The sequence below is a fragment of the Panthera pardus genome, unplaced genomic scaffold (genome assembly GCF_024362965.1).
Source record: "Panthera pardus isolate Hobbes unplaced genomic scaffold, ASM2436296v1 HiC_scaffold_8, whole genome shotgun sequence".
NCBI classification, from domain to species: domain Eukaryota; kingdom Metazoa; phylum Chordata; class Mammalia; order Carnivora; family Felidae; genus Panthera; species Panthera pardus.
Window position 1 is genome coordinate 155,156,125 of NW_026527013.1, and position 15,452 is coordinate 155,171,576.

The window sequence follows — 15,452 nt, forward strand, 5'->3', positions numbered from 1 at the left end:
TTCCATATTGAGATGTGCTTAAATTAGGCACAGCTGGAAATGCCATGGAAAGTCTTCCAGTAATGAAATCCTGTCCCTGCTAGTTTCCATATTTCCAGGGAAATTGGGAGAAAGACAGGAACATTTGGTCTAGTATGTGACAAAGGGAGCATCTTTACTAGGGAAATAACTAGGGTCTGGAGCTCAACTAACAGAATCTACACACCTGAGGCCAGATCTTGCATTCTTTGTTGAGTTGGCTCAGTCCTACTGACTCAGCTTGTAACCAAACCTGCATAAAGTGAAGACAGAAAAGAGTCATCAGGGACCTTAAGCAAAAGATCTGGCTCTCCCAGTGAGGGACTTTTACCCAATTTGTAAGGGCAAATGAAGTTGTCGTATACAATGAAAGCAGGGAGTTATATGCATGAAACCCAGGGGACACCGGGCACTTCTTTGTTTTGCCAAGTCTAAGGGTAAATGTTCATGAGGGACGTGTTTCTGTCCAGGCAGGACCTCAAACTCAGTCCCCTGAGAATGAAGATTTGATCTCCTACCTCAAATTTTAGCCGGCTACAACCTGGTGTAAGGTGAGGAAGTATGGAATGGGTAGTGGAGGGGCAGGTTATAATCACTGTTACAGGTCAGAGACTAGTGGCAGAACAAGAACTGAAACCCCCACCTATGTTTCCTTTCCCACATATGTTTATACATTTTCAGTTAATTCCTTTGCCTTCCTCTTCCTATGGCTGCTTTTAGGGTTTTGCTTTTAGTGTTCTGCAGGTTCAGTATGGAATATCTGCCAGTATTTTTGAACACTGCTTCTTCCTATTCTCTATTCTTTCCTTCTGGAGATACCACTAAATGGTGGTGGGATCTTCTCATGTTCTCTTCCATGCCTGTTAACTCTCTTTTATATTTTGATTCTCTGGTAAATGAAATAAAAGAAGAATTAAATAAATGGAGAGATAGTTCATGTTCATGGATAGAAAGACTCAATATTCTCAAGATGTCAGTTCCTTTTATTTTATCCATAGAGTCATTATGATCCCAATCAAAGTCCCAGCAAGTCAGCTTATGGATATTGACAAAGTCCCTCTAAAGTTTATATAGAGAGGCTAATGACCCCCAAATAGACAACACAACATTGAAGGAGAAGAACAAAGTTGGAGGACAGATGCTACCCAACTTCAAGACTTACTATCAAGCTACAGTAATCAAGGCATTGTGGTATTGATGAAAAAATAGATAGACAAATGGAACAAAATAGCCCAGAAATAGAGCCACATAAATATAATGAACTGATCTTTGGAAAAGAGCAAGGGCAGTACATTGAAGCAAAGATAGTCGCTTCAACAAATGGAGATGGAAAGACGGGACATCTACATGCAGAAAAAAAAAAACAACAAAAAAACAAAACTGAATCTAAACATAGACCTTGTACTCTTTACAAAAGTTACTTCAAACTTTTGGATCATAGACCTAAATGTAAGGTACAAATCTATAAATCTCCTAGAAGATAGGAGAAAACCTAGATGACCTTGGGTGCGGTGATGCTTTTTCAGATACAACACTAAACATGATCCCTGAAAGAAAAAAAAACTGATAGGCTGGCCTTTATTAAAATGAAAAAATTATTTTGTGCAAGAGGCAATATCAAGAGAATTAGAAGACAAGCCACAGAGGTGTCTGGGTGGCTCAGTTTGTTAAGCATCTGACTCTTGATTTCAGCTTAGGTCATGATCTCACAGTCATGAATTTGAGCCCCACATCAGGCTCTGCACTGGTAGCACAGAGCCTGCTTGGGATTCTCTCTCTCTCTCTCTCTCTCTCTCTCTCTCTGCACCCCTCCCCCAGTTCATGCTCTCTATCTCTCCCAAAATAAAATAAAATGAACTTCAAAAAAAATAAGGTAAACCACAAACTGGGAGAAGACATTTGTAAAAGACACATCTGGTAACGGACAACTATTCAAAATGTGCAATGAACTCTTAAGACTCAACAATAAGAAAACAACTCGATTTTTAAAATAGGCCAAAAACCTTTACAGACCCCTCACCAAAAAAAATATACAGACGGCAAACAAGCATATGAAAAGATGTTCCACATCACGTATCATCCAGGAAATGCGAAGGAAAACAACGAGATACTACCACACACCTATTCACATGTCCCAAATCTGGAACACTGGACACGACCAAATGCTGGTGACGGTGTAGAGCAACAGGAACTCTCATTCATCGCTGGTGGGAATGCAACATGGTGTGCCCACTCTGGAAGACAGTTCGGTGGTTTTGTACAAAACTAAACATATGCTTATCATATGAGCCAGCAATCATGCTTCTTGGTATTGATCCAAAGAAGTTGAAGACATGTCTACACAAAACCTCCACACATATGTTTATGGCAGACTTACTCATAATTGCCTTAACTCAGAAGCAACCAAGGTGTCCTTTGGTAGGTGAATAGATAAATAAACTGTGGTCCATCTAATGAAGTGTTATTTGGTGCTAAAAAGAAATGAGCTATCAGGCCATGAAAAGACATGAAGGAAATTTAAATGCTTATTGTGAAGTGAAAGAAGCCTATTTGAAAAGGCTACATAATGTATGACTCCAATTATATGACATTCTGGTAAAGGTAAAACTATTAATACAAAAAAAAAAATCAGGGGCGCCTGGGGTGGCTCAGTCAGTTAAGCGTCCAACTTCGGCTCAGGTCATGATCTCGCGGTCCGAGAGTTTGAGCCCCATGTCAGGCTCTGTGCTGACAGCTCAGAGCCTGGAACCTGTTCCAGAATCTGTGTCTCCCTCTCTCTCTGACCCTCGCCCATTCATGCTCTGTCTCTCTCTGTCTCAAAAATAAATGTTAAAAAAAATTAAAAAAACAAAAAATCAGTGGTTGCCAGGGTGGGGGTAGGGAAAGGTAAAGAGGCAGAACACAGAGGATTTTTAGGGCATGGAAAATTACTCTGTACGATATTATAATGATGGATATATGTCATTATACTTTCTTTAAATCCATAAGATGTACAGCACCAAGAGTTAACGGTAGGGTAAACCATGGACTTTGGCTGATTATGATGTGTCAATATAGATTCATCATTTGTAACAAATGTGCCACTCTGGTGAGAGAAGTTGATAATGTAGGAGGCTATGCAAGTGTAGGCGTAGGGACATGTATAGAAAAATCTCTGTACCTTCCTCTGAATTTTGTTATAAACCTAAAACTGCTCTAAAAAATAAAGTCTTAAAAAATTTACTCGAGGTTCATTATTGATGGAATCACCCCCTTCTTGTTCCAGAATACTTACAATTGAATTACCCTGGGAGACTGGGTTTTGCAAAACAAAATTGGAGACCTTGTTTGATGCAATCAACGAGGACCCCACCTTTGTCGTTTTTCACTCCCATATTAAACAGGCAGCTAGAAAGTGTCAGCCAGAGCTAGATGTCGCCAGGAGGAGTAGGTGGCAAAGGATGACAAGGAGACACATTAATAAGAGAAGTCCTGTTCAGAAAAAGGCAGGCCCATACAGAGCATGGGTGAGAATGGGCATTACAGAGGGTCTGATAAAATCCCATGTTACATTGTAGAAGATATTCTCTCTCCTAAGAATCTGCTGGTTTCTTAAAAGGCCTCATTTACATGTTTCCAATCTGGCAGTAGTAGATGCAGTGGATATTAAAGGTCACAATAAGGAAGAGATTTTGAGCATAAATACCACAAGAACACCATTTTATACTTTTCCTTAGGGGAAACTAAGTAGTCTAAAGAAGAATCTATATGCATAAAGTAAGTAAACCAAGAATGAATGTTAAAAGAATTCATACATAGTTTTCCACGGTAGAAGTTCTAACTCCTATCAGAATAGGGGGCACCTGTTCCCATAGGCAGATTTCATCCGAGATGCTACATAGAAGGCTGTTTGTGATGATTAGCACTATCTCAGGTTGTTTGAACCTTTGTCTTTTATTGTTAGTGGATCTGTAGACAGCAAGCGTGGCACAGGCCCAGGGGCCAGGGGGATGGCTGGAGAATGATTTTAGGAACAATAAACGTTGAAGCATATCATCGATATCAAGGGTATCTGCCATCTACTTTCACCCATATTCCTCATAAAAACTTATCATCTTTTTACAAGCATTGTCCTTACCATGTCTTCTACCCACCAATAGCCTGTGGCTTGCAGTTTATCAGTTCAGTGCTCTTGGCTTCAAGAAACAGAAAACCCTGACTCTAACCAGCTTATGCAATAAGGGGATTTATTATTTCACGCAATAGGACATCCAGTCTTTGAGCAAGCTCCAGGCACAGGACAACCATTTGGCTCCATGATGTTATCAACGACCCAGGTTCTTTCTGCCTTTCCCCTCCTGTCCCCTGTGAGTTAGCATTGGCCCAAACTGGTTCCCTTTGTGGCTGAACAGTGGTTATGGCTGTGATGCAGGCAGGCTGGGCTTGAGGACCCAGAGGGGGGTCCTGCAGGACCATCCAAGATGGTCCTTGGATTCACTCGGGAGAGAAATCAAACACCAGTTGGAGAAAGTGATAACTGAGTTTACTGAACACTGCGAGTGATAAGTGAAGAGGAGCAGGCAGAGCGTCTGGGAGACTCAGAAAGGGGAGAAGGAGCCTCATTGCCACTTGGGGTCAGGGGTTTAGATTGGAGAGGGGTCTGGGGTACGTGTTCCTTTAGGAATCCAGGGCAGGGTCTGATTAGAGGCAGATGCCAGGTGAATAACAGGTGTCACAAATTACCGAAGGGGGGGGTGGGGGGTATCTAGGCCCGAGTCGGCCAAGCTTTGTTTGAAGCTAATGTCCTGGAACGTGTTCGGGATCTGCCTCTCTTCTTACGTGTTATCAGGTGTGGGGGGGGTCTGGGCCAAAACTCAGAGAGTGATTAGCTTTCTTGTTTCTCCTTTGAAGTGGGAACATAGCTTCTTTGGTTTATTCAGAGGCAAAATATAGAACATGAGTAAATGGGGCCCAGCAGAAAAACAGCAAAGACAGAGCCTTGCTAAAATAGAGTCTGTTCCGCTTCTCTCCCTCAGCAGTTTCAGGTATCATGTACACAGATGATCCCATCGGAGGGAAAAGGCGGGACAATCTCTGCCATTTTCATCTCAGCTGTATTGGGATGCGACTCCTATACCATGCAATGTCCCCCTTTGTATTCCTACACGCATGCAGCTATCACCGCAGCCAACCATAGCACATTTCATTACTTCCCAAAGGAAATCTCATATCCATTAGCAACCATTTTCCATTTCCCCCCCCAACCAGCCCCAAACCCAGCCCTGGGCAGCCTCTGCTCTGCTTGCCATCTCTGTGTACTTGCTAATTCTGGATGTTTCGTGTAAACGGAATCACATAATATGCAGTCTTTGTGGCCGGTTTATTTCACCAAGCATGAGCATAATGGTTTTAAGGCCCGTTGCCGTCACTTTTTTAAATCTCACCCTTTAAGGAGAATGAACCTTTCCTGAGATCTCTCAGCGGACTCATCCTTAAGACTCTTTGGTCTAAATTGAGCTATGTGCTCAATTTTTAATCCAATCGCTGGTGTTGGAGGATGAATCACTGTATGTGTCTTAAACTATGCAGACCACCTCCTGACAGTATATTCTTCACCCAGATTTCTCGAATATTATCTTTAACTTATAAATTATTTACCGTTTTCACATTTACTGCCCCTTTCTCTCTGATTTCTGGTCTCCTTCTTATAGTGACCCTTACCTTTGTGATTACATCGGACCCACCTGGATGATTCAGGATAATCTTCCCAACTCAGGAGCAGTAACTTAACCAGCCGTGCAAAGGAACAATAGGTTCCAGGGGTTAAGGGCATCTTTAGGGGGTCATTATTCTCTCTACCACAGTGTTTCTCATTCAGCACTAATGCTTTTGAAGAAGGGAGAGAAGAACACGAGATTGGGCAGAGGGAGAAGAGCTGTGATGTATCCGGACAGCCTCAGCTGACCCCGTGAGGAGCTGTGGGGCTCTCAGAGGTGTTTTACTTTGGGCCAAATGACCAAGCTTTTGAATTCCCTCCTAGATCAGTCACTGCACGTGGGCCATCCGCAGAAAGGCGTGACCTTGGTTAAGAAGGCTCACTGCATTGGAGGCTGTCCCTGAAGGGGCCGACAGCTGAAGTCTGTCTGCCCAAACTACCCCCAGCAGCTGGGGCAGCAGGTGATACATCTCTATGTCCAACACTCATGATGCCTGAAAAGAGCATTTGGGAAGTTTCCATGTTTTAGCGTCATTTGTGTCCTTACGCATGTGCAAGCTACATGTTTTAAGATGTGGCTTTCCCTATAATCCCTCCTAGGGTGGAAGGTTAAGTTTTATCAAGCATGGACAATCCTTAATTTATACCTGTGTCCCTCTGGAAGCAATCTGAGGGGACAATAGTTAGCTTAACCAACGGGCCAATGGTAGCCCAAAAAAGGTACTTACTACAGAGAAAATATTAATAGTACGAGTTATATAACTTCAAAACTAAATGGGGTATTACAACAACGCATTAAAATGTCAGTAAATACGTGTCATGTAATGGGTCCCGTTAACTCCTTGAAGATGATTTTCTGACTAATTTCTGACTTAGTCCTATTTTGATGCAGATATTTCCCATTTGCAGGTGACATATCTGAGTCATAGGACCCACTGTTTCTATCTATACAAGCGTGCAATTTAAGGAGGGAACACAAAACGTCTTTCAGAGACCTGCCCTGCCCCTCCCACCCCCACCACATTCCTCTTTTGCACATGGAATTCTGAGGTTTGTATTGTGTGGAGATGTCTCATCTTTTCTAGTTTCATAATCCATATAGAAGCCTGGGAGTTGTTTCCAGATTTCTCTGCTGGGAACACAACAGAGTGACATCGACGTCCCCATTTGCCACCATGCTGGCCACAGTGAATTAAAGCCTGCCTGTTAAAGGAAGAATGTAAACTCACAAATACCCCCCCATGGCCTGATGAGCACTTTTCAATTAGAGATGGTCCTGAGTGAGGCCTGCTATGCTGTGTATGTCTGTGTTTGCCCTCCCAGGGAGTGGCTGCCTCTCTTCTGGGGTGTGGCTTTCTCCCAGGTCGCAGAGACCCACCAGGCCACCCTTCTTCACCGGCACTCTGGGCATCTGCCTTGTGATGCCTGATCTTTCCAACAGGACATGGCTCCCACTCAACTAAAATCAAGTTTTCCTCTCCTAAGTTTTAAGAAAGAACTTCTTTCTTGATTTTCTGATTGGAAAATTATGGTAATTTCATCCACGCAGAACTTCTCTTATTTTTGGGAACTACTGTTTTGCTGAAGCCTTAAAGCTTAGTCTGCCCATTAGACAATCCAGCATCTAGACCCAGACTTTTCTAGCCTGCAGGGATGCAGTTCAGCAACTCATTTTCTTTTCTTTCTTTCTCTCTTTTTTTTTAAAGTTTATTTATTTATTTATTTACAGAGAGAGAGAAAGAGAGAGAGGGGCGAGGGGCAGAGAGAGAGGGAGAGAATCTCAAGCTCAATGCGGAGCCTCAACCCAGGAACCGCAAGATCATGATCTGAGCTGAAATCAAGAGTTGGAGGCCCAACTGACTGAGCCACCCAGGCACCCCAGGAACTCATTTTCAAATGCAAATATTCTAAATAGTTGGGACAGGAGAAGTGAAAATAACTGTCTCCCATGCCTTCAATATCACAACATTTTATAGCTAGAAGGTATGTTTTAGGATGATCTTCTCCCTCCCCTAATATACAGACAGAACCTCAGGAGAAAGGGCTAGCAAGTTCACGTTATCCAGTGCGGCCCAGCGAGGATTCAAACCTGGCAGAAAACGCTTTACTGCCCCATAACCTCACTGGATGTTCTCATTTTTCCTAAAATATACATCCAGGGGAAGATAGGAAGGATGCATGTCTGCATGTACCAAATGGGGAATTTAGAATGCAAGCTCTATGAATGCAGGCACCATGCGGGTTGCTGTACATGAGTGCATCCCCAGTCTACATGCAGCAAAGTTGGTTGAGGGAATGATGGAAAGAAGAAGGTAAGAAAGAAATTTGGATTGACTAGTTTGGTTCTAACACCAACGTTGGGGGTGGGGGTGGGGGTGAGGAAGGGAGAGGTACTGGTGGGAAGAGGACAGAATTAAAACTGCCATCTGGTGGTCAGCATTGGCCCTGGCTTCTTTGTAGCTCTCTTGCTGTCTGGAATTTACTCAATACGTGGTGGCGGAGAGATGTTTAAAACGTAAACCACATCACATCGCCCCTCTGGCTGAACTCCTCATGGGTAGGTGCTGTCTATGCATATCTAGCCAACAGAACCTAGTAAAGCACCTGGAATGAATGAGACAACCAATCCACCAATGGATCAGGAACTATTTGCCCCATTTTGCAAATGAGTAAGCCAAAACCCAAAGGGAAAAAGTGAGTAAGGGTCACACAGGGTAGCGACAGTTCTGGCACCAGGACCCAGGCCAGGTGACGTCCCATACGGCGGTATAACGTCCAAACTCCTTACCACCACCGCCTGTGGGGCCCACCTCCCCAGCTTACTCCTTTGCCTCCTCGCCTGCCCTGACCGCCACCTGCCAAACTGCCTCAGGCCTTAGAGCTTTTGCACCGGCTGTTCCCTCCCCCAGGCGCTCCCTTCCTCCAGATCCTTGGGGACCTGCTCCCTCTCCTTCAGATCGGTTGCCCCTTACTCGGAAGGGCTGAGACTGCCTCCTCCTCACTCTCTTGATTCCACGCATTTCGGGTTCTTTTTTTTTTTTTTTTTCTTTTTCGTACTTCTGATCTCAATTTACCCTGTTCGTTTATTTTCCGATTTAGTACCAGGTCCCCAAACAGCGTTTGCCTTGGTAGGCTTCCCATAAAATACTGTGGAGCGACAAACGGAGGGGTGAAGGGAGGAACGGACGAAAAAACGAGCGAAGCAGGAACGAAGGCGGCCCCCAGGCTGCGGCCCCCGCACGCCGCACGGTCCCGGCGCGTCGGGAAGGCGCAGCGGAACCCGAGGGCGGAGGCGCGGTTTCCCTTAAAAGCGCGGGGGAAGCTTGAAGGAGCACACAGGAAGGCAGGGCGCGGAGCGGGAGCGGCCCGGGTGAGCGGCGCGGGGCCCGGGAGGGGAGCGGAGCCCGGGGCGCTGGGACGGGGCCGGGCCGGGGGTTCCGGGGCGCGGGGGCGCAGCCGTGGGAGCCCGTCTGGGCCGGGGGTCCGGGCGGCGGGTGCGGGCGGGGGGATGGCGGGGTCCCGGTTGTCACGCTGGGAGTCAGCTGGCCTGGGTTCTGGTACTGGAGCTGTCGCTAGCCTGTGTGACCCTTACTCCCTTTTTCCCTTTGGGCTTCGGCTTACTCTCTTGCAAGATGGGGCGAGTAGTTGCTGATCGATGGATGGGTTCATTCATTCCAGATGCTTTACTAGGTTCTGTTTGCTAGAGATGCATAGACAGCACCTACCCACGAGGGGTTCACAGCCTAGTGAGAAAATCCCCACCTGACAGTGAGGAGGGTTGAATACAATTAGAATTGGGGAGTTCTTAAACAAACAAAACACGACCACCAACCAACCAACCTGCCAATCTGCTTTTTCAGAGGAGAGATGTTGATTTGAACGTATAACATTGAGACTTTCACAGAGATTGAGGAGTAAGAATTCTTTTGGGTACCTAGAAGGAATATGCATTGTTAGCCAATACATTGCACATTGCCATGACAACTTACATACTTACAGAGAAATTTACAAAGTGCATTCACAGTTCTTTGGGGTGTGATCTTTTGAGCCAAAGGAGCCGGTGGCGGCGTATTCTGATTTTACTGACAAGGGGAGAGAGGTAGAGGTTTAATGACTTACCCAGGCTCTCGCTGTCTGGAAGTAATTAAGCGACTCTAGAATCGAGGCCTCAGGACCCTTGCACCAGTGCTTTTTCCACTGGGGCCTTGCGTGTTTACACGTTTTTATAATGTACGAATCACTGTTTTGTGACAAAAAGGGAGTTCCACTGGATCTTTAAACAGACTTTTATTGACTCTTAAATTGTCCTCTAATACTGCCAATGCCTTGGGGGATTTTTTAAAAATTATTTTTTTTAATGTTTTATTCCTTTTTGAGAAACAGGGAGAGACAGAGTGTGAGCGGTGGAGGCGCAGAGAGAGAGAGAGAGGGAGACACAGATTCCGAAGCAGGCTCCGGGCTCTGAGCTGTCAGCACAGAGCCCGACGCGGGGCTTGAACCCACAGACCACAAGATCATGACCTGAGCCGGAGCCAGACGCTTCATGGACTGAGACACCCACGTGCCCCGGCCTTGGGTGATTTTTTATCTGCAGTCAAACTTGGCCTCCTTCACACTGAAGAGTCCCAAATCTGTATCTTCTACCCAACTTCTCCTAACTCCAAACTGCTCAATCCAGACACCCACTGATCATTTGGATATCCCACTTGGATGTTGTGCAGGCATCTCAAACTCACTGTCTCCTCAACTGCACACATTACATTTCTCCACGAACCTATGTTCCAGATCTAATGATGGAAATCCTTATTCAGTCGGTCGCCCAAGCACAAACCTGGCTTGGTTTCTGCTCTCCCTTCCTACAAGTGGGCAAGTGAGGTTTCTAGGCCAGGAGCGGGCGTGGGGGGGGGGGGGTGGTCAGTGGATAGAAAATTAGGTTTGATGAAGAGTGGACAGTCACAGAGGAATATGGTAAGTTGAGTTCCAGGAAATTGAAGTTAACAGGAAACTTAGCAAGGCATGTTTGTTAGGATTCTTCTTGGCATCCTTTTTTCTTTGCAGGTGATGCTCCTTCTGGGTTTAGGGAGGGTACCTCATATATGAGGATTTTATGACCTATTTCAGGGAAGACGAGTCAGGTGGTGAGGCTAAAGTGACCTTCCTGCTTTTGACAGTTTCTCAGACTCCTTTAGCTTAAAATATTCACCATGCTAAGTTGCTATATTTTGGGGGTGGTGCGTCCTGAACCCTGTCACATTCAGCAGTTAGCTAGCTATCGATTGTTATGTGCCCGATCTTATTTTAGGCCCTGGGGGTACAGCAGGGACCAGAACCAAGTCCTTGCTCTTGTGGAGTTTATGTTCCTTTGGGGTAGGCTACTAAAGAAATCAGCAAATAAAGATCATCCAGTGATAAGTGCTGTGAAGAAAACAAACAGAATAAGGATCTATACGGTTACTTGGTTTTTTAGTAAAGTTGTATTAATTTACCTTGCTCACAGGAGTGCACGAGAGGGTCGATTCTCATTTTGTCATCTGTGAATACGATCATTCAAAAGTTTGTTACTTTGAGAGGTGAACAGTGATAGTTCCTTGTAGTTTGCATGTCTTTGATTACTCAGGAAGTTGAAAACTGCACACAGCCATTTGTATTAGTGCTTCATGGAATTTTCTCTGTGTGTGTGTGTGTGTGTGTGTGTGTGTGTTCTCTGCTCTGTTTATTTTCCTGTTGAGTGGCTAGTGTTTTCCTCTATTTTGAATAAGCTCTTTACATTACTTATCTATTATTGAGTCATTTGTGTGTAAAAATTTTAATGTTTATTTTTGAGAGAGAATGCAGGGAAGGGGCAGAGAGGAAGGGGACAGAGAATCTGAAAGGGCCTCTGTGCTGCCAGCAGTGAGCCAGACACGGGGCTTGAACTCACAAACCAAGAGATCATGCCCTGAGCCAAAGTCAGTCGCTCAACCAACTGAGCCACCTAGGTACCCCTTTTATTAGTTTTTATTTTCTTTTAATTTTTAAAACTGTTTATTTAGACAAACACTCTTAAACAGTGGTATAGTGACTGTAGGAAGAAAGAAAAAGCAGGAGGCCTGGAATTGCCTTCTTCTCTGCCCTTCCCCTCCCCCCCCCCCCTTGCTTCTAATACAGTGAGGCATAAGGGAGCAGAGAGGGGAAGAAGTGAGTTCAGGTAGAAGGAAAGAAAGAAAGAAGAGGCAGGTGGGCAGTGAGAAGATTTGGTGAGACCGAAGGGAGCAGGTGGGAAGAGACCAGAGGAACGGTAACAAGGAACAGGAGTGAGGGAAGGAAATGGGCAGGATGGGCAGATGGAAGGCGTCATGGGGGCTCTACACAATTACCTTGGGTACTGACCTTTTTCTTTTTCTGCTTCTATTAAGCTAGTAAATCCCTAGGAGAAGATGACCGTGTTCTTTAAAACACTTAGAAATCATTGGAAGAAAACTACAGCTGGGATCTGTCTGCTGACATGGGGAAGCCATTGGCTGTATGGAAAACACTGGTAAATATCGGACAGCCCCCACCCACCCCACCTTCAACCTCCAACAGTATAAAAGGGCCCAAGGTCAAAATCTTGCTCAGCTGTGCTCCTCTCTAGAACACGTTGTGGTGTAAAAGAAAAATAAATGTTAAAACCACAAAGACCAAGGCTTCTTGTTGTAATCAGTTCTGGAAAATTGTAACTATAACAGTGCCATCAACACTGGATAACAGCGGATATAGATTGTGATATAGATTGTGAGATCAGAAGCTGAACAAATTGAGGCCCAGCCTAGGGAGAGAGGAGTCATTTCCCAAGTTCTTACTAGACAGGGATTGAACTCCTAAGTCTCCTCGGGATTTCATTCCTTCTGTTTCTTACTACAGCCTCTTGATCTGTTATCACTGCTGTTGTAGGACCCTGAGTGAATCTGCTTCCTCCAACCCCTGTGACTTTCCACATTTATACAGTTAGCCCGGGTTAATTTAAATGAGACAAAGACTTTCAAACCTTTTGACTGAATAAGGAGTTCAACAGTCATGGGTTTTATTAGCCTCTAGGCATGAAGGGAGAAGAAAGTGCCAGAGCTCCCTCTGATTTAGCATGATAATAAGATTTCAGTAACATTTTTATATGAAAATTATCCAAACAATTAAGAGAGCCAATCAAGTTACAGTATTTTGGGGATTAAGCTTTTGTAATCCACATTGGAAGTCTCCACATTTGAAAGGAGATTCATACTGATATTTTTTAAACCATCTCAGTTCACCACTGTCAGAGATAATCTGGGGATGCTACATGGTGTCTAGTTTTTCACAGCTGTAGATTGAATGGGACATATCCCCTTTCCCCCCAAGTATTCTCAAGGCTCAGCACTTGAATTCCATTAGCTAGCATGTAAAGAACAGACCTGAGAAGCTTATTTTAAATGTTTTTTGATGTTTATTTACTTTTGAGAGAGACAGAGACAGAATGTGAGTGGGTTGGGGCAGAGAGACGGGGAGGCACAGAATCTGAAGCAGGCTGCAGGCTCCGAGCTGTCAGCACAGCCCAACGCGGGGCTCGAACTCACGAGCTGTGAGATCATGACCTGAGCCGAAGTCGGATGCTCAACTGACTGACCCACCCAGGCGCCCCGTGTATACTACCAATTTTAAGTTTCTCAGATCTGGGGGCACCTGGGTGGCTCAGTCGGTTCAGCGTCCGACTTCGGCTCAGGTCATGATCTTGTGGTTTGTGGGTTCGGGCCCCACGTCGGGCTCTGTGCTGACAGCTTAGAGCCTGGAGCCTGCTTAGGATTCTGTGTCTCCCTCTCTCTGACCCTCCCCCATTCACTCTCTGTCTTTCTCTGTCTCAAAAATAAATAAACATTAAAAAAAAAATTGGTAGTATGTTAAAAAAAAAAAGTGGAGGAAATGTTATCACAAATGGAATGTGAAAACTATAATGTGTGCTTTTTCTCCCTTTTCTAACTACCCTTGAGTCCTTATACTGTCTGCCTGGGTGGGAACTAGGATTCCCTTTGCAGGAGCACCTGCTCCAGGCGACAGAGAAGTCCATTCGGGACACCTGCCCATCCCACACCCTAAGGATCACTGCTGTTTCTGCTACCAGGTGAAGATTTGAGGAAATAACCATGTTCAAGATGTCTTGTAGGCACCCTCATAATTTTTTGCCAGTGTTATCTTGAGACTTTAAAAGAGGCCCGCTCCTTCTGAATTAGATCAGAAACAGCTTGATCTTGTAGTAGGAGCCTGCCTTTGGCTTCTTTTGGCTCTGCCTCCATCCTTGACATTCAAGGGTGCGTTCAAAATGCAAACCCCTATTGTCCTGTTGCTCTTCCTTTCTTCTGACTTTTCTCCTCCATTCTTTCATGCCATGTGGTCTTTCTGTTTTTAAATTGTAGTAGAAAACACCTAAAATTTGTCACCTTAGCCCTTTTTAAGTGTACCAGCAGTAGAGTTAAGTATGTTCCCATTGTTGTGCAAGTGAGCTCTAGAGTTTTTTCATCTTACAAAACTGAAACTCTACCCATCAAACACAACTCTCCATTTCCTCTCCCCACCCAGCCCCTGGCAACCACCAGTCTGCTTTCTGTTTCTGTCAGTTTGACTACTTTAGGGACCTTGCATGAGTGTTGTCATATAGTATTTGTGTTCTGTGACTGGCTTACTTCACTTAGCGTAACGTTCTTAAGGTTCATCAATGTCGTAGCAGATGGCAGGATTTCATTCTTTTAAAAGGCTGAATAATATTCCATCATACGCATGTACCTAACACATTTTCTCTATCCAGTCGTTGTTGATGGACATTTGGGTTGCTTCTCCCTCTCGGCTATTGTGAATAATGCTACTACAATGAATTTGAGTGAGCAGATAGTCCTTCCAGATCCTGTTTTCAATGCTTTTGGGTGTACACCCAGAAGTGGGATTGCTAGATCATAGGGTAGTTCCAGTTTTAAGTTTTTGAGGAAGCACTATTCTGTTTTCCATACTGGTTGTACCATTTCACAGACACGAGGTTTCCCATCTTGCCACATCCTCACCAACGCTTGTTATTTGTGTTTTGTTTTGCTTTGCTTTTGATAGGGGCCATCGTAATGGGTATGATATGGGTATCTTGTGGTTTTGATTTGCATTTCCCTAATAATTAGTGATGTTGAGCATCCTCTCGTATACTGTTTGGCCATTTGTTTATCTTTGGAGAAATGTCTGTTCAAATTCTTGGCCCGTTTTTAAAAATCAGGTTCCTGGGGTGCCTAGGTGGCTACGTCGGTTGAGGGTCCGACTTCGGCTCAGGTCATGATCTCACAGTTTGTGAGTTCGAGCCCTGCGTTGGGCTCTGTGCTGACAGCTCAGAATCTGGAGCCTGCTTCGGATTCTGTGTCTCCCTCTCTGCTCCTCCCCTGTTCACACACACACACACACTCTCTCTCTCTCTCTCAAAAATAAAGATTAAAAAAAAATTAAAAAAAAATCAGGTTCCTTGGGGTTTTTTTGTTGTTGGTGAGTTGTAGGAATTCTTTAATCCCTTAGGAGATAGATGATTTGCAAATGTTTCCTTTCATTTCATAGGCTGCCTTTTCCCTCTTTTGATGGTGTCTTTTGATGCCCAGAAGTTTTAAAGTTTGGTGTAATCCCATTTGTCTATTTCTATTTTTGTTGCCTCTCTTATTGGTGTCATATCTAAGAATTCACTGCCAAATTCAGTGTTAGGAAGCTTTCCTCCCTGTGTTTTCCTCTA

At 44.6% G+C, this 15,452-nt stretch overlaps 1 protein-coding gene across 2 annotated transcripts in view; it reads left to right on the top strand.

The window, feature by feature from the left end:
* The first annotated feature begins 8,963 nt into the window (after nucleotides 1-8,963).
* AGK (acylglycerol kinase) overlaps nucleotides 8,964-15,452 on the top strand; it is an 80,980-nt gene continuing 74,491 nt past the window's right edge. Inside the window, exons 1-2 of one of the 2 annotated variants that reach the window (XM_053898112.1) lie at nucleotides 8,964-9,083; nucleotides 12,113-12,230. In XM_053898112.1, coding sequence (XP_053754087.1) covers nucleotides 12,130-12,230 — 101 coding nt within the window. In that variant the 5' untranslated portion in view covers nucleotides 8,964-9,083; nucleotides 12,113-12,129. Of the gene's footprint in view, nucleotides 9,084-10,152; nucleotides 10,682-12,112; nucleotides 12,231-15,452 lie in introns of those variants that run through there. The other variant, XM_053898113.1, reaches the window with a different exon arrangement.